This window comes from Monodon monoceros, unplaced genomic scaffold (genome assembly GCF_005190385.1).
Source record: "Monodon monoceros isolate NGI ecotype Baffin Bay Population unplaced genomic scaffold, NGI_Narwhal_1 Super_Scaffold_21, whole genome shotgun sequence".
NCBI lineage: Eukaryota > Metazoa > Chordata > Mammalia > Artiodactyla > Monodontidae > Monodon > Monodon monoceros.
In genome coordinates, this window is record NW_021703778.1 from 132,890,907 (window position 1) to 132,916,975 (window position 26,069).

A 26,069-nucleotide genomic window follows, 5' to 3' on the forward strand; every position below is an offset into this window, starting at 1 on the left:
AGGCGGCTTTGGCCCGGATGTCCGGGCGCTGCGGCCGGGTCGGCTGATCACTAACCTCTCCAAGGAAACCTACAAACTGCCGATGGGTGAGTGATTGCCGAGGTCCTGGGAAGCATTTATCCTAGTCTCTGCTTCTTCCCTACGCTCCCAGCTCTGGGCTGGGCCACAGCGGGTGGCCTCCGGATAGCGGCGAATCCTTGTCCCTTGCTCCCAGCAGCTCTTGGCCGGGCCGAGGTGGGATAGGGGTAGTCTCTGCTCCAGACAAGCTGCAGCGAGGAGACCGACTGCAGAGGGGACGCCGGCTGCGTACTGGGGGAAAAGGACAGACCTTTGTTGTTTGTTCAAAATGTCACCTCAGTCCCTTTGTTTCGGTCCCTTTGTTTAACATTCCTGAGAGTTGACTTGACAATTTAAAGCGCGGGCGTAAGTGCAGGAAAACAGGAAAGGAAGCAGAAGCTAATTGCTGCTTAACGGTTGTGTCCAGCTTCAGCATCAAACGTTAAGTTTGGGGGGCCTTTCACAAAGGGGCATGACGGTTGCAAAAAATCTAGACCTCCTTTACTAAAGGAAATCAAAGGGGAAAGTGAGCGTGCAGTGGGAGCTAGGGTTTTTTTGGTCGACGGTAAGCTGTTGCGTTCAGTTTATCATACCGGTTGTCAGGCCTTGGATTTTGAGAAATTTTAGAATATTTACACTCAAATGTATTTATTATGCATCTGCTAGATGCAAAACCGGTATAGAAGGTTTCCAATTCTTTACCTTCTGCCTTCTCAAAAAATCTGAAACAACTCGTTTCCGTCTATTAGTTTAGAACATTGTGATTACACTGGTTTAAAAATAAGTGCCAAGTAAGGTAAAGAAGCCCATGGGTTTTTTAAAAAGTCAGAAATTTGATAAAAGTGAAAATATTAAACTTGAGGCATTTTAGTCAGCGCCATTTCTATTTTTCTCTTAAGCACAAGGAGAAAGAAAAAAGTCTACTTGAATTTGAAAGAAGAAAGAGTATTGTGGATCAGGCAGTCTCTAGATTGTGAATTCATGAAGAATTTGGGAAATGATTGTTCAAGAATAGCCATAGAATGCATAATTTCCCAAGTTAATTCACATTTGGCCACAGTTGTTTTGGATTTATTCCACACGAGGCTGTAGGTTCTTTGAGGGTAGGGACTCTGTCATGTTCCTCCGTGAATCTTTAGGGGCCCTTCACCAGTGGAATCAGACACTTAATGCATGTTTACTGAAGGAATGAGTCAATGATTGAAGGGAATCAGATGTCACTGATGAAAAAAACTAGTTCGATAGTTTCTCCCTGTAGATGAGGTCAAAGACAATCTGTAGGCCCTGAGTTTTTTGGTTAAAAAGAGCTGCTTTTTATGTCGTCCAAGCCTTGAGATCAGAGGGTTGATTCTAATGCAGTGGTTCCTAAGTATTGGTCAGAGGCCCAGTGACAGCCTTGGTGAAATCTTCACTTGTCCTCTACAAAAATGACCAAAGTTAGGATAATTTACAAGCTTCTTGTAAGGTGAATGTATTTACTTTAAAGGCCTTCCCTTTATTCTGAACTTATGTCCTCTCTGCTTTTCTGGTATTAAAGGGTGTTCTGTCATGAAGGAAGGTGATAATAGATTTCGTGTGTATGCTCGCACTTAATGTCCTGACTGGGCAAAAGAAAAAGTATCCATCCTCTCTTAGTCCTCTAGTTAAAAAAAAAAAAAAGGGAAATTCAAAAGGCTAGACCATCTAATCAAGGGGAATGGCTGGTTGGAGCCACTGGAGACGTACCAGGTTAGGCTTTGAGTTGTGGGCATAAAGTCCGCTCTGCTGGTTGAGGACCTTAATCTTAAGGAACAGTATTAGCAATAAGGTTCCATGTAACCTTCAGTAATGTCACAGTGTAAAAGGAAACCTTTAAATAAATGCATCAAGACTTTTGTCTAATACATATTTTTTAATTGAAAGTGTGTTGAGATATTTCTGCCAAATGTTTCAGCTCTTATTACCTTATTTTTTATAATCACAAAAGATGTTACTATACTGGCATTTGTTTTTAAAAAGCTGTCGATATTCAACCAGCATGCCTTGGACTGTATTGTGGGAAGACCCTGTTATTTAAAAATGGCTCAACTGAAATATATGGAGAATGTGGGGTAAGTCTTAACATTTGTATGTTATTTCATTTGTAAAATCTTTTTGCTTCTGAAATCTTGTCACATGTAGAATAACTTCTTCAATGTATTCAACTTGTAAAAGAATATGGAGGCATTAATAAAATCCTTATTTGTGTTGTCATATTGATTATATATCTATAATACATCTTGACGGTCACAGTTACTAAGTTTTCTAATTTGATAGTTTTATAATAATTTCTAATTACTTTTTATTAATATAGAAAAGTGATTTGGACAATAATTTAGCATTACAACTCCAGAGCATTTCTCTGCAATTTTTATATGGTGTTAATAACTAGGTTTTTCGTGTAATATTAGTCAACTATTTTAGTAACTTAATAGAGTCCTTTAATAACCTTATACAGGTATAACAAATGCAATGTAGATTGCTTTTTATTTTACTTATGCTTTATCTTTTATTTTTAAAAGATGCACATGTAAACAGATGTTTAAACTGAAATGTGATGTCTTAGTGAATGATTTTTTGGAGGTGTTAATGTTCTAGGATAATAACTGTACATAAAATACTGTTCTTATATATCATAGGTGTGTCCAAGAGGACAGAGAACAAATGCACAGAAGTATTGTCAGCCTTGCACAGAGTCTCCAGAACTTTATGATTGGCTCTATCTTGGATTTATGGCTATGCTTCCTCTTGTTTTACATTGGTTCTTCATTGAATGGTACTCAGGGAAAAAGAGGTTAGCACTTTCTATGAATGTATCTGGGTGGACTGATGTTGGAATAGCTATCATTTAGAAGACCTTATCAAGTAATTATACTTCTGTTTTTGTAAAAGTGGCAAACTTGTTTTTCCTTTATCTTCTGATTACTTTTGACTGTGGCAAGGAAACTTAATGCTAGGGCATGCCTCAGTAAATATTAAGGGAAATATCCTTTGTCTGTTTTACTCTGAGTGATGCTGAGGGAGTATTTTAGTTATATTTTTATTTCTTAATTATCTTCATTGGTTTTCTACAAAGACTTGGCTATGATTACAAACTGTTTATTGTTCTAAAACAAATACTTTGCAACTTAATACTAGTAATCTAGTATAATGTAGTTAAAATGCTATAGCTGCAAGCTAATTATGAAAACTCATACTAAAACAAATCCAGAAAATTTACTGAGCATTGTGTTTTATGTTGAAAAGATCAGGGAAGGAGATACAAAAATAACTGATGTGGTTTATAGTCATACTCTTGTAGAGAAGACAAATGTATACATAACTAATTATAATACAAATCAGTCTTAAAAGTATATAACAAAAAGTATATAAAAGCTTTATAAACAAAATGCTGTGGAATCACAAAGAATGGAAGAGATAAATTGTGCCTGGTGGCATCCGAAACACTTCAAAAAAGGAACATTTTAGGCAGAGGCAACAGCATGAACACTGGCGGGGAGGTATGAAACGTGATCTCTTGTGAGTGGGAATGGAAGTAGTTGGGTGTTCAAAGTGTGGATTGCATATGAGAGAAAGGTGATAAAAAGGAAGGTGGGAAAGGGGGTTGAGGCCAGAATGTGAAAGTTCTTGGTGATGTTGTGAACCTCATCCCACTGGGAATGAGGAACCATATTCTACTGTAGTACATTTCAGCCATCCTGGCTGTTGGTTCCTCTGACATCTCAGCATCTTTCCTGCTTTAAGTCCTGTCCCTTTCCCCAAACTCTTCTCTACCTGAAATACTCTCTTCTCCCTGCAACTTTTTACCTAGCTGCCTTTTCTTCCTTCAGATCTCAGGTTAAATTACACCTACTCGGAGAGGCCTCCCCTGACCCAATCTAATGTAGGTCTGTACCCGTTATTTTTCTTTTTTAATAGCACTCTCATTTTGTTGTTGTTTTTGCTTTGTATTTAGCAGTCAACACAATCTGTAGTTATGTTTGTCTCCTCATTTAATGTTATTTCCCACCCCGACCATAGGCTCCATGAGGGCAGTGGCCATCGCTGTTGTTCTCTATGAAATCTCCAGAGACCAGCACAGCCGCTGGCACATGGTAGATACTCGCTTAGTATTTGCCGAGTGAATGATTTATTGGTGAAGGTTTGGGTTTAGAGAAACAGCATCTTGGATGTATGTTTTAGGAAGATAACTTCTGTGGAGGGCAGATTAGTGGTGAGACATATTAGAAAGCTGTTGTCCAAGAAATAGTGATGGCCAGTGGTAGGAACGGAAGTGAAGAGAAGGTCAGGTGGAAGTAGAATCAGTACTTTTCTGGATCTACCTAATAAGTCCACAGTGATTATTTACGTTGGAAGAGCATTCATTACTTTTTCAGAAGACTCTATTAAAAATTTTTTTTAAAGCAGCTTTCATCCTGCTTTTAATTTCTGTTATAGAATGATGAGAGATGAGGGCTAGAAAAGAGATGTGATTAACAGAGCTAAAATAGAATAATTGCTCATTTGGAACTTCTCAGCCCAGAGTGGAGAAGAGGTAGGTTTAATGGATGTACCTCACCAAATGCATTTGAACTAAAACATCAGATATGTTTTGAGAGAGAATTTTAGAGCAGAGGGTAGAGCCTTGGTTTGCGGGTAAAGCAGAGGTGTGATCAGTGCTTAGGCAGGAAAGGAGGTGGGTTTAAAAAGGAGGTTGCATATCTATGCTTTGCCTAGGAAATTGGTAGCAAGGAAGACAAGGACTATCTCTTGTATTTTCCTGAGACATTGCACTTAAAATCAAGGAAGCAGAGGCCTAGCTGTCTGAGGCTAGATTCATGTTTCTCGACATTTTTTTCATTCTTTCCTCCTTAAAGAAGCTTTTTAGATACCTTTTTTCCCCCAAGTCCACCTACCCATAAAATTTTAATATTGCAGATATATTGTTTATTGGTTTATATAGTGTATGTATACATGTGCTTTATATATTAAAAGTGTAATATTATTTTATACCCAAGGATCCATTCTTGTCCCCTTGGGAGTGCTAGTGCCCATTGAGAATGCATGGGCTAGACACTAGTCAAAACTTCCCTTTCTGGCCTGCTTGCTTTCCCCAAAGTTTAGTATTAAATTTGTTTTTCTTTGAGGCCAGGGCAGAGATAGGCAGAACTTACATGTTTTTATGTAATGAAGCCAGAAGCTGCGCTTCTTCTGTAATTTGTTTTTATGTAATTTATAGCTTTCCAGATGTATTCATGCAACAGTCTTTAGGGATGTTTGCAATGTGCCAGGTGCTGTGCTAGGTTGTGGGATTCAGAGATGATGAAGATGTGGGTGCTCACAGTCCAGTGGATGAGGTAGACAAACCATCACAGTGTATGTGAGGGTCTATAGGAGAGGTGTGTACAGAGGTTTAAGGCTAGCTTAAAGAGGGAAGAAGTCAGTTCTGTCCTCTCAAAATAGGGTGGTGTCACAGAAAAAACTGACTTTAAGTTGAACTTTGAAAAATGAGTAGTTTTTGAGAGAGGAATTGAGGAAAGAGTCAGACAGTAGGAAAAAGATGTGCAAAAGTCTAGAGCCAAGAAAGAGCACAGCATAACCAAGAAATGAGAGCTGAGGGTGCTATGAGAAATAGGGACTAAATGAGACCAAGATATAAAGAGGTTTGGGGCTGGGGGAGTCTTAGGAAATACTCCTAAGACCTGGGGGACAACCCCAGAGCTGATCTTGAAGGATACACCATTTGCCAGGTAAGTGACGTGTTTTCAGGTGGAGCATGAAGCATGCTGAGATGAATGGAGCAGTGAGGAAACAAAGTAATTTCGTAAGGGCAGGAGGTGTGGGAGGTAATGCTGGTAGGAAGTATTTTTCCTGAAAGGCAGATGGGATCCACTGAGGTAGTTTAATAAGAGGAGTTTTAAAAGCAGATTCCATTTTGTAAAGATTACATAGTTGACTGCAGATGGATTGAAAGGGAGCATGATGAGAAGAGGAAGCCATTAAAAAGGTTGCTAAAGTCATGGCAAGAAATAATGAGGTTGGGATTTTGCCTCTAAAAATATGAATTCTGTAGGGAAGCAAAAGATTGGATTATATAATATGAAAGTGTACACGTTTACTTACATATTTTGTGTCTTCATCTGTGTAAAATGGCACAGGAGTTCTGCTTCCAACACCATGGGCTAATTAGGAGCTCCAGGTCACCCTCCTGCATGAAATAACTAAAGTCTGGAAGAGACATACTGTTTAAGACATTGCTGGTCTCACAGGAATAAGGGGGGATCTCCGAGAACTCTTCTTTTTCAGAAAACAAGCAAACCCACCCTGAGCTGGGGCCAGAGTGACAAACCAGGCAGTAGGGTTGGGAGGGTGGCCAGAGGTTCACTGCCGATAGCAACTGGGTAGTCCTTTCTGTTCCACGTGATGTTGGGTTGGGATGCACCCACCTAGAGGCTGGACTGGGCTGTGGTGTTCAAAATGAGTAACTCATATGCTGGAGTAGGTGCTGGCTGTCAGCTGTGAGCACATGGGGGCTGCTGACCAGCTGCTCTTTTATCTTTGGTATTCTTCAGCTTAATTATAATGTGAATTTCTTTTTATTTATTCTGCTTGGGATGTGTTTTGCTTCGTAGGAAGCAATTCTGTGAATTTGTTTTTCATTCTTTCAGATGAGCCCAGTCAAACCACAGAACAGTGAGAAATAATCACTGGTGGTTGTTTCAAGCCATTGAGTTTTAGGGTAGTTTGCTGTGCAGTGATAGGTAACTGAAACATTGTTCAAATAGAAAACTCAAAAGCATCTATAGAGAAGCAATCATAAATAATGAGAGTTTAGTGAAGAGGCTGGCTGTAAGCTAAGTATATAAAATCAATTACCTCCCTATATTTCATTTACAGAATCACAGTACTGTGAGGTAGCCAAGACCAAGGTAGCTAAGCTACATTGGATTTATACTGTGGAACTTGACAAGCTAATTCTCTAATTTATATGGAAGTTCAAAGGCCCAAGAATGACCAAGACCACTGAAAAAGTAAAAGAATGTATGTAATATCAAGAATTATTGGCATATTCTGTTGTCTCAGGGATAGATAAATGGACCCCAGGAACAAAATAGAGAACCTAGAAACAGGCCAGTTATATAGGAGACTTTATATGGCAGAAGTGGCATGGCAGCTTAGTGGGGAGAACAGAGTAACTATTCAAGAAAATGCTGCTGCTGGGATAGTTGGATATCCAAATGGGAAAAGCTAAAGTTATATACTAACTTAGACACAGAAATCTCTTCTGAGTTAAAGATTGAAACATGAAAAGCAAAACCTTAAAACTTTTAGAAGAAAATATAGGATAATATTTTTCTTAGTGTGAGAATCTGCTAACCAGAAATTTAAAAATTGATAAAGGCAACTATATTAAAATTTAGAACATCTATTCATAAAAAGACATCACAAAGAAAATGAAAATTCAACCCACAAACTGAGAGGAAGACATTTGCAACACATTTTACTAATGAAGCAGAATGGATAAATAATGGAAAGATCACACAATGGAATATTATACAGCAATGAAAACGACTGAACTTCAGCTATAAGCAAAACCATGAATGAATCTTGGAAATGTAATTTTGAGTGGAAAGAAAAATCTCAGAAAGCTTACCTCACTTTATCATGTTGAAAAATAAGCAAAACTAAATAGTGGTTTTGAAGTATAAATACAGTTGGAATAAAAACTGTTTAGAAAAACTAATAAAGAACATTTAGTATAATGGTTATTTCTAGGGGAGAGACAGGAATGTGGAATGGGGAGGAACAGGTAGATACGAGTTGTTAATGTTTTAGTTATTGGGTTAGGTGGTGAGCTTACAATGTTTATTATATTTTATAACTAATATGTATTACATATAATCTTTTATGTACTTTTAATGTTTAAGATAATTTAAAATGATGCATAGATAACTTCAAGACATTTTTAATAATTTGGCGAGTTACTGAAGATAAAGGTAGATCTAATTTCTGCTCTTCTACACATTTAGACAATATTGGCACAGTGTTATCTGGGATGAGTATTTATCCCTTTTTAGTAAACAAGGTTAAATCCTTCTCAAGTAGTTTTCATATGTGCTTGGCTTTACTTACCTATTTAGAAGATTTTTTTGTTTCAGGATTTATCAGTTAAAACTTCTTTTTAGAATACATATTTTGAAGCATACACAGGTTTTATTAAAAGCCACTTAACATGCTGAGAATTTTCTGGTGATTGTGCTTCTTTTGTTTTACTAGTTCCAGTGCCGTTTTCCAACACATCACTGCATTATTTGAATGCACTATGGCAGCTATCATCACCTTACTTGTGAGCGATCCAGTCGGTGTGCTTTATATCCATTCATGTCGAGTATTGATGCTTTCTGATTGGTACACCATGCTTTACAATCCAAGTCCAGATTATGTTACCACAGTGCACTGTACTCATGAAGCTGTCTACCCACTGTAAGTATTTATTTAGACGTAGGATCATTTTTAAAAAAATGATGATTATAGATTTCATTCATTTAAGCAGATTGAGCCTTGTGAAATGGCTCCTAGGCACTGGGGGAGATATACAGAAATGATTTTCTTCTTTTACGTGATACATAGTCTGAGAAGAGGAAATAGAAATACATCTTAGTATAATAGAAGTGAAAGTATTTTTGTGTTGATGTTGAAGTATGTCTGAGCACTTCTAAAATAAGCTATATCTGTTTCTTAAAAAGGGAATTATAAGGAAAACCTTTTTCTTATACAACAGAGAAGCAATATCTGACATACAGGAAGTAGTATAGGCTTTGGAGCTAAAAACAGGCTTGACTTTGAATCCCAGGCCTGTCAGCTGTTAACTTGAACATGTTAAGAGCCTCTTAACCTCGGCTTTCCTGTTGGTAAAAATGGGAATAATGATACCTTATAAGGTGACTTAAATAAATGCCTTACATACAGGAAGCACTTATAAGTAGCTGGCATTATTATTAGAGTGCTTGGCTTCATGTTCTTTTTTTTTTTTTTTTTAAATATCAAATTCATAAGATTCTGTATAATATTACCCTGGCCTACATTTTTAGAATTTCTGTGAATTAGTGTTCATTCTGATGTGTTTTTCTCAGTAAATGTATAATAGAAGAGTCTGGTATTTGTATTCTCATAGTTGTAGCAAGTTACCATTATGTAATATGCTCAACAAAATCGTACTTTTTGTGCAATTCTTAATAGTACTAAGTGTCAAAAACAAACATGCACGTATGTAAAAAGATACTTTGCAAAAAACGAGATCCAAAAAAAAAAGTAGAAAAAAAAGCAACAACAAAACAAAAAACGAGATCCAAATATAGAGCTATAAAAATCTTTTCCACCTGCCTACCTTTTAAGTCCTGCAAATTATTTATATATGTACAGAGACAACCAGACATATTTATATATATAAATTGTATCTAAAAGACTGATACTATCTTCTTTGTTGATTTCATAGAGCTATAACCCTCAGCTTTGATTATTCTCTTGTCACATATTGTCCTGGGGACTTGCAGAACTTAACCTGGTCCTATATAGAGAAGTTAATTACTGAATCAGATATTATATTTAAATAAGATGTATAACCATCTTATTTAAAACAAAATCAGACTGATTTACTGCTATTCACATCTATAGTGTTTTTTATAATATCTGTAAATCCTGTAGTAGGAGAGTCAAAAAATATGAGAACAGAGATGGCAAATAGGTACTCGCAGCCCTCGTTCTGCAGTCATAACAGCCACTTCTAATTTATTACAGCACTTGTCCTGCTGAGTTGGGTGTAGCCTCAGAGCCTTGTCACAGCACTCAGTCAGACTCATCACACAACTTCATTGATTAGGACATTTTCCATCTGTTCACCATCTTTGAATTAAGTAGGTATTTTTTTTTTCTTAGCAGCTTTACCAATAGTCACTGTGGAATGGACTGTCTGCCTTGTTTTACTAATTATACAAAACAATGTTTTATTAAAAGTATGAGAAGATTTTATAATACTAGCATTTGAATTCATACATGTTACTTTACATAACCATTTAAACTTACATATGTGGCTAGACTGGGGCTAAATATTTCTGAAAGCTGTAGGACTACCAAAGTCATAATGATTTTTTTCTTTTGTAAGTCAACAAAAAGTAATGGCGCAATATTAACAGAAACCTTTGGAACACTATTACATTGACTAGTGGAGGATATCTTCTCCATTGGTATATGTAAATTCCTTACAAATTGAAAAATATCAGAATACTTTTACTGATAATTATAGTTTTGAGGGGAAATTAATTAGATAAGATATGGAAAAACATGCAAGCTTCTATCATTAGAAACTTACTGCAAAAGGTAATGTTTACTAAAACTTTGAGTTATTGACAATGAGCAGTAATTACTGTTGTAACAAAACTTAGCTTTAGCTTGTCAGATTTATCCTATGTGCATATGAGGGGCATGGATGGGGGCGGGGAGGTAGAGGGTGAGGTCTTCTGGTGGAGAGCAGGGGCAGGAAACAGGTATCTGCTTCCAAAAGCTAGTTTCCTCGTTCTTTAGGACAGGTAGCACATGATGGTTTCCTTCTGATTAAAATAATAGTCTTTTTGGAGCTCTTAAGGAACTACAAGCTGAAGGAATAGACAGATTTTATTTTGTTTTGATATTGGTAAGAGGTAGCCTAAGAAGACAAAACTCATTATCCAAGAAGAGAGGCTTGAAATAATGCAGTATGGTACAGGGCTGGACCTAAAAGCATCATGAGAGCACAGCGACCCGGTATCATTAAGCTGTGTGGAGAAGAGGCATGTGGTCAGTTATTTGAAACAACTCCCATGCTTCCCTTGACTCCCCCCTGCAAGGGAGAGGGTTTGTGTATAAGATAGTAAAAAAATAATTTGAAAATCCTCATGGAAAGGAAGTTAGAACTATGTGCATAGAAATATAAATATTCAAAATAAGGAGCTAGAAACTATAGTCTGCTGATACAGAGATCTTTTTGCAACTTTTTTTCTGGTTGTAAAAATTACATTATAGGATATTTGGAAAGCAGAAAAGGCATACCCCAAATAAAATAATCCATAATTCCATTTCTTAAGATGATCACTGCTAAAAATGTCTTTCCAGCTGCACTTTTTATTTTATTTTTTTATTCTTTTTTAAAGAATATTAAGGTTATTCTATGCACATGCCGTTTTGTAGCCTGTTCTTGTCACTTAATGTATGAGGCACAGTTGCTTTTGTTGTTAACATTTCTTTCATAACTGGATTTTTAATGTCTGCATAGTATTCCAGCATAAATGTACTCTAAAATTTAACCAGCTTCCTATTGTTGAATATTTATTTTCTTCCTGAGTTTTCTTTATTGTGTGATTCACTAAAAATGCTTGTTCATCAGGTTTTTGTGTATACCCGATTGTTTCCCTTTGATAAATTTCTACAAGTAAAATTTTTGAATTAAAGGATATAAACATTTTAGGATTTTTGATACACATTTCCAAACTGTCTACCGGAAAGGACTCAGCATACACTTTGCAGTGGTATTATGAGAGTCTTTTTGGTGAACCCTCCACCAATCTGAATATTCGATGGATAGACTTTTTAAACCTTTTTCAGGATCTTTGATTTTAAAATGATCAATGATAAAAATACATTTTAAAACATATTTTTGATGTTATAATTTTTTATTTTATTTTCCAGATACACCATTGTATTTATCTATTATGCATTCTGCTTGGTATTAATGATGCTGCTCCGACCTCTTCTGGTAAAGAAGATTGCCTGTGGGTTAGGGAAATCTGATCGATTTAAAAGTATTTATGCTGCACTTTACTTCTTCCCAATTTTAACCGTGCTTCAGGCAGTTGGTGGAGGCCTTTTATGTAAGTTTGTTGGGTAAAGTCAATGAAATATATTTACTATATGTGATAAACAATATTTTCTCTGAGTATAATTTTGGACCTTTTTCTGTAGTTTGGTTTCTGTTTTTTATTCTTGAAAATAAACCATAGTATATACTTTTGCTAAAACGTATCATCATCCTTTATCAAAACTGATTTCTGTTTAGAGAATACTTTGTATTTGAAGCTCACAACGTCAATAGGAAGATTTTTAAAACCTGAGTATAAATTAAAAAACATATAATAGATGGAAATTACTCTTGATATAATAGATGGTTTTTACATGTAATAGATGGAAATTACTCATGATAATATATACTGTTTACCATTAAGTCTTAGTTTTCTAAATTCCTTTATGAAAGACTTTTAGATATAGTAAAAAATCCTCAATATATATTTTTAATATATCCATTCATTTATTCAGCAACCATTTAGACTGATCTGTGACTCGAAAGAAGAATGAGAGAAAGTTGGTGTTAAAGAGCTCATATACTACTAGGAAAGCTATAAGTAGCTGAGAGAACATAGGGACTTTTTGAACGTGTGACGTTGAACATTGCAAGGATGTTGGATACCATCTTTATATGGAGCCTGCCTGGGTGCAGAGGGCAAGCTTCTGGCCTGAAGGAACTGGGCAAGATGGCATCACTGTGCAAGTAATGTAGCTTAGTAATGAATTTGATTCAAAGTTAGGAGGGTGGAGCTGAGGATAAGGCCACGGGAAGAAGAAATTGGAGACTAGTCAGGGGTCTGTTATCCCTCATATTCTGGTTTTACAGATGTATTGTTTCTTTTGGCCTGCATAGTGTTTGAAAATCTATAGTTTTTCCGAGCTCCTACCGTTTCCTATTTTCTTAGACTTGGCCCACTTCAGTCATTCTCCTGGATGACCTCTGTAGGCATTTGAGGTTGCTATTCTTGCTCTAGGGACTAGAGACCTGCTCTTAAAAGGATTTCAGGAGGAAGAGTGACATGACTAGATTTGCATTTTAGAAAGATAACTTGGTAGCAGTGTGGAAGATGGATTGGCAGGGAAGAGAACCTGGGGGATCAGTTAAGAGATGACAGCCATAAGCCGGGCCTGACTGTCTGACCCAAAGCAGAGAAACATTGTGAAAGAAGAACTATTTCAAAGACAGAATTAACTAAGCTAGGTAACTAATTAAATATAGGGGTTGAGGAAATGGGAGGAGAATACGATAAAGGAGCTTTCTGACTTAGTAACTAGTGAATGTATGAATAATGAATGTTAGAATAAGCAAATAGGTTGGTGAGAAGTGAATTCAGTTTTAGGTATTCATGGAATATTCAAAAGAGCACAGGTAGTCATTTATCCTAGACAAGCTTGGGAGAGCTGACTAGGCTTAAAGATTTAAGCATTGCCAGCCCTCAAATCCCTGTGTCCTAGACTGCCACTGGTACTATTGTAGAGAACCTCTTGGTTATGAAATGGGGAAAAGGGAAAAGCTGTGGAAAGCAGGGAAAGGTTTGGAAAGTTAACCTAAGGAGACTGCCAGACAGTGTTACTTCCTATGTTGTAGCTGCCTATATGGAAAATGCCTTTTCCCACACTGAAAGTCTTTGGATCATTTTGTTAACAAGCCTCCACTCAAAGCACATTCATAGGAGGATCAAGGAGTTATTGTTTATTTGCACTAAGTATAAACTTGTGCAATCTGCTGAGATTAGTCACAGAGGGTATCATACCAACTCATAATTTTATGGTGTTGAAAAAAGGCACCAGCAGATTTGGAGTCTGGTGAGGACTCATTTCTTGGTTCATTGATGGCTGTCTTCTTTCAGTGTCCTCACATAGCAGAAGAGGGAAGAGGTCTTTGAGGTTTCTTTTATAAGGGCACGAATCCCATTCATGAGGGCTCCACCCTCATGACCTAATCCACCCCAAAGGCCCCTCCACCTACTAACAGCATCACATTGAGGGTTAGGATTTCAACATAAGAATTTGGGGGGTGGGGTCACAAACATTTAGTCCATGACAAGGGAATATAGCAAGTCTGAGCAAAGTAGAGCACCAAGCGGCTTCTGGTAGCTCAAGATACCAGGGTCTAGGGAGAGAGACACTGGGGTAATTAGGAAGATGTCAGTGACAAGCTTTTACCTGCTTGGAAGTATTATTGAAGCCAGTTTTTAAGTGTGATCTTCCTCTGAACCACCAGCAGAACTAAAATGAAGATTTCCAGGCACTACCCCCAGCCAGACCTAGTTGCTCAAAATATTACATTGTTTTAGACCCTAGAGTAAGAACCACTCTAAATCCTGCTTTGAGCCCAGAACCTCCCTCTACTCCCCACAAGTTTGGGGCTTGTTGGAAATTTCCTCTTTCTCCTTTTTACTACCAGTTCTTACTATCATTAGCAACATTGTTTAGCTATTTATAAGTTAATTGGGATTCTTTTGAATGGCTGGTTAGGACCTAATCATTGTCAGTTATTTAGCAATTGGAATCAGACCTGCATAGATAATTCAGAGATTCGGGCTGCCATATCCTTAATTAACATTTGAAAATGTTCCAGATAGGTTCCACTGCATTGTATTGTAGAATGATTAATAGTTTTAGTAACTGAAGTTAATCGTTTTAAAATAATTGTATAAAAATAATTCAAGGAATCTTTCTCAATTTGTCCATTTGTTTTAGTGAGCTATAAACTTAGAACATTTTAAGAGGTGGTATTTTTAAGAAAAAATTTCACTTAAAGTATTATTTTACTGTACTGTATTTGAAATAGAACTGTCTAGAAATTTGACATTAAGAGCACTGAATGATCCAGTTAGCCTTTGAGGTTTATTGGTATATGACCTTTTAATTAAAGCTGAATTACTCTTATATATAGCCTTTCTCAACTGAAGTTCCCCATCTGGACCACAAAACACAGAAAATTGAGTAATTATTTTGCCAATTCTCCCAAGTATGATACATAACTAGTATCGTGCGAGATGCATAGGAGAGAAGTTAATTCTCTACAGCAGTGGAAGCCTTCAGGCAGGGGTCTTCAAAGCTGGGCCAATGATAGTTTTACATTTTTTAACTGTTGGGGAAAAAAATCAAAAGAAGGAGTAGTATCTCTTGACATGTGACAATTATATGAAATTTGAATTTTATTGTCTGAATAACTTATAAATAAGTTATAGCTTACAAACTTATAAAGTAAGTTTTACTGGAACACAGACACATCCATTTTCTGTATGATCTGGCTGCTTTCCCACTACAACTGCGGACTTAGGTGACCGAGACATAAACTGCGTGGCCCACGAAGCCAAAAGTACTCACTATCTGGCCCTTTACAGAAAAAGTTTGCTGACCCCTGCCTTAGAGCATTAGGGCTTCACTCTCTCCCAAGACTGGTTGAGAAGGTTTTTGTCTGTGGAAAGAATTATACTGTTTGAATTTTTTGATGGTTTATTCAGAAAATTTAATTTTCAGCGTAATACCAATATTTGTCTTTCAGACTATGCCTTCCCATACATTATATTAGTATTATCTTTGGTTACTCTGGCTGTGTACATGTCGGCTTCCGAAATAGAGGTAGGACATCGTTTTTCCTTTGTTAAAGACTTTTTTTTTTTTATAGATTTGACAACTGAATAGGAGAATAGTGCATATGATATGTTACAGCTGACTGTTTTAGTAATCCTTGGCTAAACGATGCCACTCAGTGGCTTTTGGCTCATTAGTTCATGAAAAGTTGTATACTAGACAATATTTGCTTGGGAAATTAGTGAAGTAGTCAGGCTTAACTCCGGCATGTTAGAGAAAAAACTCATTTCACATCGTTTATCCACATAGAAAATGTATAATTATTGAAATGTTGAACCTTATTAACACTATTTTGAAGGAAACATAAAAATGCTTTATTTTATATAGAACTAATTCTAGCCTTTTTTTTTTTGCAGTGAACACTAACAGTCATCAATAATTACAGTGTACATTCCATACCCTTCTATGTTTTGTCCCTAATTTTATTTTCTTGATTACGGATGTCTACTTTTGCCCTCTAATATCTGTAATACTTTGGTGATTTGGAAATATTATTAACACTCACATTAGCTCCGATGCTGTTCCTATCTTGAGATATCCTTTTTGTGCCTCTAACTTTTTAATATTTCAGTGGAAGGCCACTGTTAGAACTCTTAGAGAGTAAACTGTAAAGGAATAAAAGTGTAACATGTCTTAGTACTCTTCCATCCTCTGCTTGCTAATCTAGTGCCTATGCACTGTTTTCAACCGCCCACTACAGTTGATATGTGCTCTCTTATAATTCTTAACATAAAAAAGTTCACCCCAGAGAAAGTTGTTAACTATTTTGGAGTGGTTGCTCTTGAAGCTCCTGTTTCTATTACATTAGTGAAAGAATGAGAAAGAAATCATAGTGACTTTTAGGCAGACTAGCAGTAGAGGAACTAGACAGTATTTTTACGGTGATTTTTCAGATGCTTCCGTTTGTATTCTACTCCCATTTCTCCTTGGTAATCTTTAATCAACTTTGCAGTATAATTAAAGATAAGCAAATTAGTTTTGGCACTTTTATCAACTCTAGGGAAATGTGGGGGGGGGGATGATTGGCTATTTGAATAAAATGAAGTTTTTGAATTTTTGTTTATTATCCATAGTTACTATGGAAAGTTTGATTAGCTTGAATCATATTTGTTTCTCTGCTGCTGGGAATCCCCCATATATAAAACATTCATGTACTTCAATTAGCACTCTGTACATGAATCTGAAATAGGTATTCAAGTCAGGAAAAGACAGTCAAGCTCTAGGTGAGCTGATGAGCCATTTAATGAGGGAAGGCTGCTAAGTAACCAGTTGCAAATTACATTTTAGTGTGTTCATTAGCACATTTAGATATTACTTTTATAATAATTTGGTCCTTCCAATTTCTGTATATTGTAGAGCAGTATTAAAGATACAAGGGAAATCAGAGCAGTCACATGTCATTTCTGCTCCCTTCTAAGTATCCAGGCAGCAGACTCTAGGAACGCTGGAGTTAAGGAAGTTGGGTGTATGTACCTCCTCCTTCGCCCTGGTAGGCTCAGCTGCTGTGGATCAGGGCAGGAAGAAGGCACATAACGTGGCGTTCCCCTTCCAGTTCAGATCTTTCAGAAGAAGCAGTAGTGTTTCCAGGGTCGAACGGTAGTGTAGACCAGAACTTAGAGACGTGGGCTCCCGTCTTGGTGCTGCCGCTGAGTGCTGAATGTAGGAAGCCTCAGTTTCCTCATCTGTGAAGTGCAGTAGCAAGACTGGGTGATTTCTTAGGTCCCTGGGATTCTGAGGTTATGATTTTGTGTGACAATAATATGTTTTAAAGTAAAATGTAATAAATTATCTAGCCAATTCAGCCCAATAATCTGTATTTCTCTTTTCTTTCTTTTATAAAATTGTGTAGAACTGCTATGATCTTCTGGTCAGAAAGAAAAGACTCATTGTTCTCTTCAGCCACTGGTTACTTCATGCCTATGGAATAATCTCCATTTCCAGAGTGGATAAACTCGAGCAAGATCTACCCCTTTTGGCACTGGTACCCACACCAGCCCTTTTTTACTTGTTCACCGCAAAATTTACCGAACCTTCACGGATACTCTCAGAAGGAGCCAATGGACACTGAATGTAAAATGCCAAAAAACCCTAAGAAGTGTTCTTAATAAAAGGAAGTAAAGAAAGAAAAGAATGTATTAGTACTCTTCTGTCATACATGGGAATATGATTGTCAGTACACCTAATGTTATGGGGGGGTTTGTTGTTTGTGTTCTTTTTTTGACTTAACAGATTTTGTGGTTTGATGGAAAATACAAAATCCCATAATTCTCCATTATGTAGTAGAACACACCATACACTTAGAGCACACGGTTATATTACACTAGAAACCTATTAGGAAGCACTTGCCTCTTGCAACAATTTAGCTCTTTTGTGCAAAATCATGTTTCTGTGTACCTAGCAATGTGTTGTTCCCACTTTTATTAAGAAAAACTGTAACAAGTATCATCTGGAATCCTTAGCATTGGCATACTTGCGCATGCCTGTTGTGTTTCAGTGTTTCAAGTATACTGAATTATAAAGTCAAACGTATTTGTGGGGTCTGATAGCAAACATGGAAATCAAGTATGTTGTTTTTTGTTATCTATTTATTTTCACCAATACAGTATTTTGATCTATTACAAAAATAGAGCCTAATTTATATAAGAGGTCTTTTGTTTTAGGTAGTTTGGTTGAAGACATCTTCAGGTTATTCCTGTTCCTGTAAAGAAAAATGATAATAAAATGCTTAACTACAAAAAAATCTCAAATATCTGGCATTTAATTGTATTTGCCACACTAATTGTGGAAATAATTCAAAATGTTAAGTAGTAAGATTAGTGTCTCTTTCCCAAATGAATAAATATACTTCCTTCCCCCATATCTCATTTTTGAAGGATATATGCACGTGCCATATTTTATGAATCCTGAGACACAATTTTTGTCACATTGTGATATCTCAATTGGTGGCTTCCTAGACTTAACAAAATACAGAATATATACAGTACATAAAGTTTTCCTGTGGTTGGTTGGTAATACGTGTGCTGTGATTTTTATGCTCTGAAGTCTTCAGGAGACTCATGATTGGGAACAAAATAAGATTTTTGCACTTAATAATCTGACCATGTTTATCCATTTGTATTTTTAGAAGGTTATTTCCTTTTTCTGCTCCTTGGCGAGGGTTGCGTGAGTTTGTTAAATCTCAAACTTTTAAGACTTCCATTGACAGTTGAAAAATATAAAAGAAAATGCACTCACTTTTTCTGTAGTTTTGTACCTTTTAAATTCACAGCAGTTGTATACTTTAAGTTATTTTGTTAGTTTTTCTTTGTTGATTTTTTTTCATAGTACATTCAACCACTGGGAGACGTATTCTTTTGATAGGACTCTGTTTCTTCTTATTTTCTGTAGGAATAAATAAAATGTAAAAAGTCTATATGTATCTTATATAGGTTTATGTAGTTACAATTTTAAATTGCCCCAAGAATCCTCAATTGGACGATTGTATAATGGGCGGGGTTGGGGTGGGGGGTGGTGCTGAGGGATCATGCATCTGATTACCAGGACTATCTTTCTGTCGCAGTACATTTGGAGTCATTTTAATAATTATTTTCCCCTCCAATGTCCTCTTCTAGCAGAAAAGTGTGTATGCAAAAGGAGAAATTGTGCAAGTAATATGATTACAAGTCCTCAAATGCAAAGAATTTCGGAAATAATACATATTTGCATTTTTAATTTGCTTCCTTAAGAACAAGACTAGAACAATTCATAGCAACTGTGGTTCCTAATGTTACTAAATAATTTGTTAAAATGGTCATTAAAAATACACAAAAACAACCCTTTTTCTAGCTCGGCTTTGTTTTGTCTTAGATCCTTGTACTGTATTACTACTCTGGCTGCTACAGTGTATAGTAATTACTTTGCTAACTAGCACTGGATAGGTAATATAAAAGTTAAAATATTTTCTTAATTTGGGTCAATTGATAAATATATAACAATTACATTGTTACATATTTGTCTCAAACCGATAGTTTTCAAGACTTGGCTGCCCAATGGAGCCAGCTGGAGAGAGTTCTAAAAACACACTGGGGTCTCACCCCCAGAGATTCAGGGTGAATTGGTCTGGCTGAGCAGAGGGATTTTTAAAACTTCCTCCAGGTGACTCTAATGTTTGATAACCATGGTCTAAACTCTCTTCCTAGTTCAGATCTTAATTTTTCGAAGAGATCTTTTGAAAATTTCTGAGGGAATGATTTTTTTAAGTATTTCATACTGAAATTTTGATTCTGCTTCAATAATTAGGTTCTTTTCCAGAATTAAATGATCAAAATAAATTATATCAAGTCCTTTTCATCACAATAACAAAAAGATAACTTTAACAGAGAGTTACACGAATTTTTTGATCTTTCTCTAAAAATATCTCTTGGCCTAAAGAAGTCTTCTGTAGAGCACATATCAAGTTAAAATATTTGATTAGCACACAAAGTGTTTATCTGTAACCTAACTCAGGGATTTTTGGAATTTTAAAACAAAATTATTTTTAATACTTCTTTACAAATAATCTGTACACAGTTACTATTTGGTTTAGGTATACACCAAGAATTAACTTATTTACCTTTAATTTACAAGAAAGAACGTTAAAGCAAAAAGTAACGATTTTAGTTTTCAGGATGAAGTCTGGCACTTCACATTCGGCCAAGCCTATCCCCCACTCTTGCCAACTGGTACCCCCAGCAGATCTCCACTCAGCCACGCTATTACTGTTCCTGGCCAGCTTACGTCAGCTGCTCCTTCAGGAAGACATCCCTGTATATTCCCAACGCCCCAAAAGATTGAGAGGTGCCTCTTTACCCTCCATAGCCACTCACTAGAAGGAATCCACCATATTCTAATCATCTCTTCACTTGTCTGCTTCTCACAGTGTATGACCAGTTTCAGGGACTGGTTTTGTGACTCAGTAACTGGGCATGTGCTCTAGTACAGGGCTCAAAGGTATTCAATATGCTAATACAGATAGTGCAGTGACCCTGAAGGAGAGCACCAGGACCTGCAGGGCCACAGTGACACATTGTGGCCAGAAGAGGGCAGGAGAGGGCTGTTAAGCTGGAAGAGATCAAGGGCTTCTCTAGAAGTCCATCAGTGACAGAATACTTTCAACGCGAAATATCCAAGAGCTGAGAGGTGCCTCAGAGATGTTCAAGTAATTCAAGGAGCCAGGGTGACTATTATCTCCTCAGGAGGGCAGAAGATTTCAGGGATCTCAGTGCCTAATTTGTGTCTGAGGCATTATTTATTATTCCTGTTAGTTAGCATTCATATTTAACCAGGGCAACTGAAGAGTGGAAGTTAAATAACATGTAAGAAGCAGAGCTGAGATTTGATCCCAGGTCCACCTTCCTCCAAAGCCCATGTGGTGCCAGTGCTCCAGGAGCAGAAACAAGTGGAGTAAGGGAATCCAGAAATCCTCCTTTACATCTCAGCTCCATTTCCAGTTCTCCAGAGACCTCTCCCGATTCCTTAACTAGGTCAAGTCTCTCTCCCTCTAAGGTTCTCTCATAGCTCTCATACCCCACCTGTAAAATTCCTATGACAAGAGGTTTTACATACATTTGCATAATACTTGGTTCTCCCACTGTGTCAGGGGTGAGCAAACTACAGGGGCAATTCTGCTACAATGGCAGACCTGAGTAGTTGCTACAGAGACCTTATGGGTGACAAAGCCAAAAAATATTATGGCCTTTTAACATTTGCCGGCTTCTGTACTAGACTGTGAATTCCATTTGGGCAGGGATTATACCTGTTTTCATTCACCACTGTAACCCCAGAGCCTAACATGGTACTTGGCACAGAATAGGCATTCAGTAAATACTTGTGGAATTCAGTTTAGTGTTAATAGTGAAACATGGATGAAACCTTAAAAACAGGAGGAATTTCAAGTATCAGTATGCCCAGTTAGGAACATTTCAGTGGCTGCAAACAGTACTGACTTTTTAAATTGAAATTCCTCCAATCAGTAATCTATTGACTGAAAATATTTTCAGTAGAAATATGTGTTTTTTCTTATAAAATTAAGTGATATTCTTTTCATTTCCAACAACAAAAAGAATATTTTAATTTTTTCCGGAATTGGTCACTGTGTAACAGAACATGTTCATCATTGCATGGTCTAGGATCCTTAGGGTTTGCCATGTTGCCAAAAAAATCTCACCCACTCCATGAGTGATCAAAGGAGAAGATGCAATACTCTAGCTCAGGGTTTGGCAAATCTTTTCCGTAATAGATAATTTAGGTGTGGCGAGCCACATGGTCCCTGTCAGTGTCTGCCATTGTAGCACAAAAGCAGCCATATGTAATGTGTGACTGTATGAGCATGGCTGGGGTTCAATAAAACTTTATCTACAAATATAGGAATTTGAATTTCATATAATTTTCTGGCACCAGGAAGTATTATCCTTTTGATTTTTTCCCAACTATTTGAAAATATAAAAACCATTCTTAGCTCTGAGCCCTATAAAAACAGGAGGGGGCAGCTTTACAGAAAAACCCGAACGAAATTTTTGGCCAAGCCAATACTTTCCATACTTGCAATACTTCATAATAAATATTAACTGGAACTTGTTCCAGTTGTCTAGAATAAGAACGGTTTAATTAAGAGTCGTATATACGGACTGCCTATCAAATGAACTTAAATTTTAATTAAATGATTGTACCATTTGGATGAAATAAAAATGAATGGCACATGCTGAATTGGCCTATTATTTATATTTTATTTGGGTTGGTTTTCACTCAAAGCGACTACTACTCTTTTCTGAACATGATACTTTAAGTTGAAAATGGAAGTAAAAATTAAGATCCATGCTGAGACTGAATATACAAACCAACAATGGCCACACCATACATGACAATAGACCCATGCAATGACCATATATGTAATGAGCCCAGAACAGTCATAACTTGATCAATGACCACCAACTTCCCTCTTTTATGACCCTTCTTCTAACTTGGGACCAACCAGAGAAAAGCCAAGTATGCTTACTAATCAATCACATAGGCTGTCCTCCTTCTAGTCAGCCTGTTACCAGCCTCCCCATGCAAACAACCTCCAATCGGAACACACCTGAAACCTTCCTTTTTTTCCCCACACTAAACCTCTCTCACTCCCACACCTGCCTCTGAATCTCTGGCAAAAACAAGCGATGGTGACTCTGACTCCCTTGTTCTACCAAGCTTTATGCCTCAGCTTGTTCTCGTTTGGGTGGCCTGCAATTTTTTCCATGCTGCAATCCTCCACATTCCATAGGTTATCAATAAGACAGTACTCAAAATAAATGAAAAAGGGAATATGGTATTAGTTATTCCATGGGTTTAGCTTTTCAATATAGTCTATTTTTTTGCTCCAATGCAAAGATTCCATCAGGTTTCAGACAAAAATGGAAGATCTGCTCGTGTGAAAACAGTGCAATTGACACCTAGAGATGATTTGGCTCTTAAAATTCTGCTTGCTCTACAGTTGCTAGGGATGGCCTGACCTAGCAAAGAAAATGCAGAGTTAAGCAAGATTCACCAGGGACCCTTATGCACTAAGACATAATAGGTATCACCAACCTGGAGCAGGACCACCAAGACAGCTTTTAGGTTGATAAGAAGGTTCACCCACAAAATTCCTTATTGGTTGCTAAAACATTATTTCTTTTGTCAAGCAATACCCTCAGAATATTGGTTTTTACCAAATATTGAGATGTTTTTAGTTGTACCACTTTCTCTCATTTTACTTTTATTTCATCTTATTTGTAAATTTTCTACAACCCACCTTTAATATTGCTTTTCTAATGATGATGCTTTTAAACCTTAATAACCTCTAACAGATCTGTACACTTGCCAGATGACATTATTTTCATTTCACCACTCCATCTCTCCCCTACGCTCTATTCTCCTTCCTTCTCACCAGCCCCTTCTACCTCCACCATCCCACCTTCCCAAGGGATTCCAGCCCTGGGACCTCTGGGCTGTACTGTGCGAGGATTCACCTTCACTTCTAACTGCAGCCCTGATCTGGAAGGAGTTCTGTAGCCCTTGTGTCTAACATGACACTAGACTAGGGATTGAGGATGACATTCCTCTGGAGAGCCCGGGTTGCTTGCTCATGAGTCAATCGTGTTGCATAGGATGTGTTATCATCTCAGAAGCCCCAGAAGGCATCACTAGAAAACAGCAACTATTGCTGTCTTTAATGCTGTTGCTGTTTTTAATGCTAAACTCAGCTCAGGAAGAAAAGGGAAAATGATGTTCAATATCTTCTGTTTAAGAAGACAAGGAAGTATGTAAAAGAGTTTAAAAAGATTTTGGGAGGAAAAATGTTTTAAAAAATCAGAAAGAAGTTGAGATTCAGTTATTTAGGAGATTCACTCAGATGGAAGGGAGACTTGCCCAACACTGCTGCATTACCATATTCAACCCCACAAATGAGAATCAACATTCATTGAACATATGTGACATTATTGAGAATGGATTACTGGGGATAACTAAATTATTGATAGGTATTCTTTTTTTTTTTTTCTTTTTGCTATATTAGATGTCACCAGCTACAGTAGAATAGCAGAAAGGTCTTTGTTACCCAAAGCTCTTGAGGTGTTTCTTACTGAGAAGGTCCGTCTGCGATTCCTGTTCCATAAGAAAACGCATCTCTTCAATGTCCTCTTGAAGCCAAATACTGATTTGCTCAATTTTTTCATCTCTTTCATACAGCTTCTCTATCAGATTTTTTATTTCTTGCAAGGTCTCATTACCACTCTCTACCAATTCCTTTAAAAAGTAGCATTTGGGGGTATGTGAATATAAATTGCAACAAAATAAATAAAAACATATTTTGTATAAGTGAGTCATGCACAAGACAAAAATACATAGGTAAAATTGGTACTAGTCATGTAAAATAAGTGTCTGTAGACAGCAAATTCACAAGGTTCTGTAAAGGATCTCAGAAAAGTGGATTAGCAAATGAGAAGATTTAACAGAGTACTCACTGAACTCCAAATTTTAACTGGGTAGGGTAGTGGTGGTGGTATAAAAAAGCCAGCCCATCTTAAGAGCAGCACAGAATTGCAGAGGAGATTCAGCATGGCTTAAAGCTTAAGAGAAAGAACTTTGGAATCAGGCTGGATCTGAGCTTTAAATCCCCATAAGTTCATCAACTGTTTGGTCTTCGGCAAGTCACTTAAACTCTCTGAGCCTCTGTAGCTTCATCTAAAAAAGGCACTACTAACACTTCCCTTAGCCACTGTTTTAAGGGTTAAACAAGGATCACATGTAAACTTTAAATACTTAGGAAGTAGCAGAACCAGGATTTAAACTACAGCCTACCTCCCTCTAAAGGGGGGAGGGTTGGAGATGGTGAATGGCTGGTAAAACATGGAGGAGAGATGGAGTTCAGAATTGACAACTTTGTCCTAAAATGATCTGTGTTCAGTTTGTACTTGAAAAAAAAAATTGTAATTCCCCCATTCCCACTTTAACTGAAGTGGTAGAGTGGGAAGACAGCTTCCCAAAGGATTAAGATTTCATAGTGATGTTTGGTACTCTTAAAAACAAGACAACAGGCCCAAAATGGAGTCACTTAACACTAAACCCCATGTCACCAAACTGCGAGACTTAATTACAGTTTCAGCTCTCTCAGAAATGGAATCTTAAACCAGTCAATCAGGAATCTACCTGATCAGTACTAGTCAGGTAATTTGCCTAGTAGACCCCTGCCATCCCTGAGAGGAAAGTGACCTTGCAACAGCCAACCTGCCTTTTTTGCCTGGAATAACTTCCTTGCTCCTGATCCCTTCTGACTATGAAAGTCTTTCATTTGTACAGCTCCTCAGGGCTCCTTCCTGTCTGCTAGCTTAAATGATGCCTGATTCATGAAGTGTTGAATAAAGCCAATAAGATCTTTAAAATTTACTCAGTTGAAATTTGTTTTTTAACAGCACAAAGGATACATTTTAGGATATGATGATCACACCAGCTCTGTCACTCCCCGCAAATCCTGACCTCTTTCCTTACACACACACTTATTAGGTAGGTGAATATCTTAGAAATATGATACTTATGGAGGCAACACAAAAAAGCTCACCTTAAGTGTAGTCCAAAATCCAGTCCACAAATCCGAATATTGTGCTAAATTAAAGATTTTTAAAATGCAAAAGTTAGTGAAATAATTTGAACATTTTTATTCAAGTAACGCTATTTGTTTTTCAAAAATTATTTTTATCTAAAAATTCCTACTTCCAAAATGTCAGAACAACACTTGCCCTCCCACTTAAAACAAGGAGAAAATGGGACTAAATGTATAAATCAAGTATATTTGTTTCAATATCCAGTTTTCAGATACTGGAGAGTGCGCAGTACAGAACTGTGACACCTGAAAGAAGGTGGAGAAATGTGAGCGCTATGACCACTGGGCGCTCTGCTGGGGGTGTGAGCAGAGCAAGGCAGTCTCACACAGATACAGAAATCTGCTCAAAGATTAGCAAATCAAATCCAGCAATATAAGAAAACAATAATAGGTTTTGAACAAGTGG

General features: G+C 37.0%; 2 protein-coding genes across 4 annotated transcripts in view; one reads left to right on the top strand and one right to left on the bottom strand.

Moving 5' to 3' along the window:
- The first annotated feature begins 13 nt into the window (after positions 1 to 13).
- JKAMP (JNK1/MAPK8 associated membrane protein) lies at positions 14 to 18,374 on the top strand. 3 transcript variants are annotated; one of them, XM_029239394.1, is made up of 7 exons: positions 14 to 86; positions 2,056 to 2,147; positions 2,715 to 2,869; positions 8,332 to 8,538; positions 11,776 to 11,957; positions 15,443 to 15,519; positions 17,381 to 18,374. In XM_029239394.1, exons 1-7 carry the CDS (start codon positions 83 to 85, stop codon positions 17,597 to 17,599), a joined length of 936 nt encoding a protein of 311 aa, XP_029095227.1. In that variant the 5' UTR covers positions 14 to 82; the 3' UTR covers positions 17,600 to 18,374. The 3 variants fall into 3 exon arrangements, with proteins under 3 accessions (XP_029095227.1, XP_029095230.1, XP_029095228.1); XM_029239395.1 differs by having other exon boundaries at positions 22 to 86; positions 2,074 to 2,147; positions 17,381 to 18,271; XM_029239397.1 differs by lacking the exon at positions 15,443 to 15,519 and having other exon boundaries at positions 17,381 to 17,568.
- Positions 18,375 to 18,576: 202 nt separating this feature from the next.
- Positions 18,577 to 26,069, bottom strand: part of CCDC175 (coiled-coil domain containing 175) — a 75,181-nt gene continuing 67,688 nt past the window's right edge. Inside the window, exons 18-20 of the mRNA XM_029239393.1 lie at positions 25,622 to 25,665; positions 24,122 to 24,309; positions 18,577 to 18,912 (exon numbers count right to left, since the gene is read on the bottom strand). Coding sequence (XP_029095226.1) covers positions 18,906 to 18,912; positions 24,122 to 24,309; positions 25,622 to 25,665 — 239 coding nt within the window. The 3' untranslated portion in view covers positions 18,577 to 18,905. The remainder of the gene's footprint in view (positions 18,913 to 24,121; positions 24,310 to 25,621; positions 25,666 to 26,069) is intronic.

Coding starts and splice junctions, on each gene's coding strand:
- JKAMP (XM_029239394.1), top strand. Junction 8,539..11,775: donor CATGAAGCTGTCTACCCACT/GTAAGTATTTAT, acceptor TTTATTTTCCAG/ATACACCATTGTATTTATCT. Junction 11,958..15,442: donor AGTTGGTGGAGGCCTTTTAT/GTAAGTTTGTTG, acceptor TTTGTCTTTCAG/ACTATGCCTTCCCATACATT.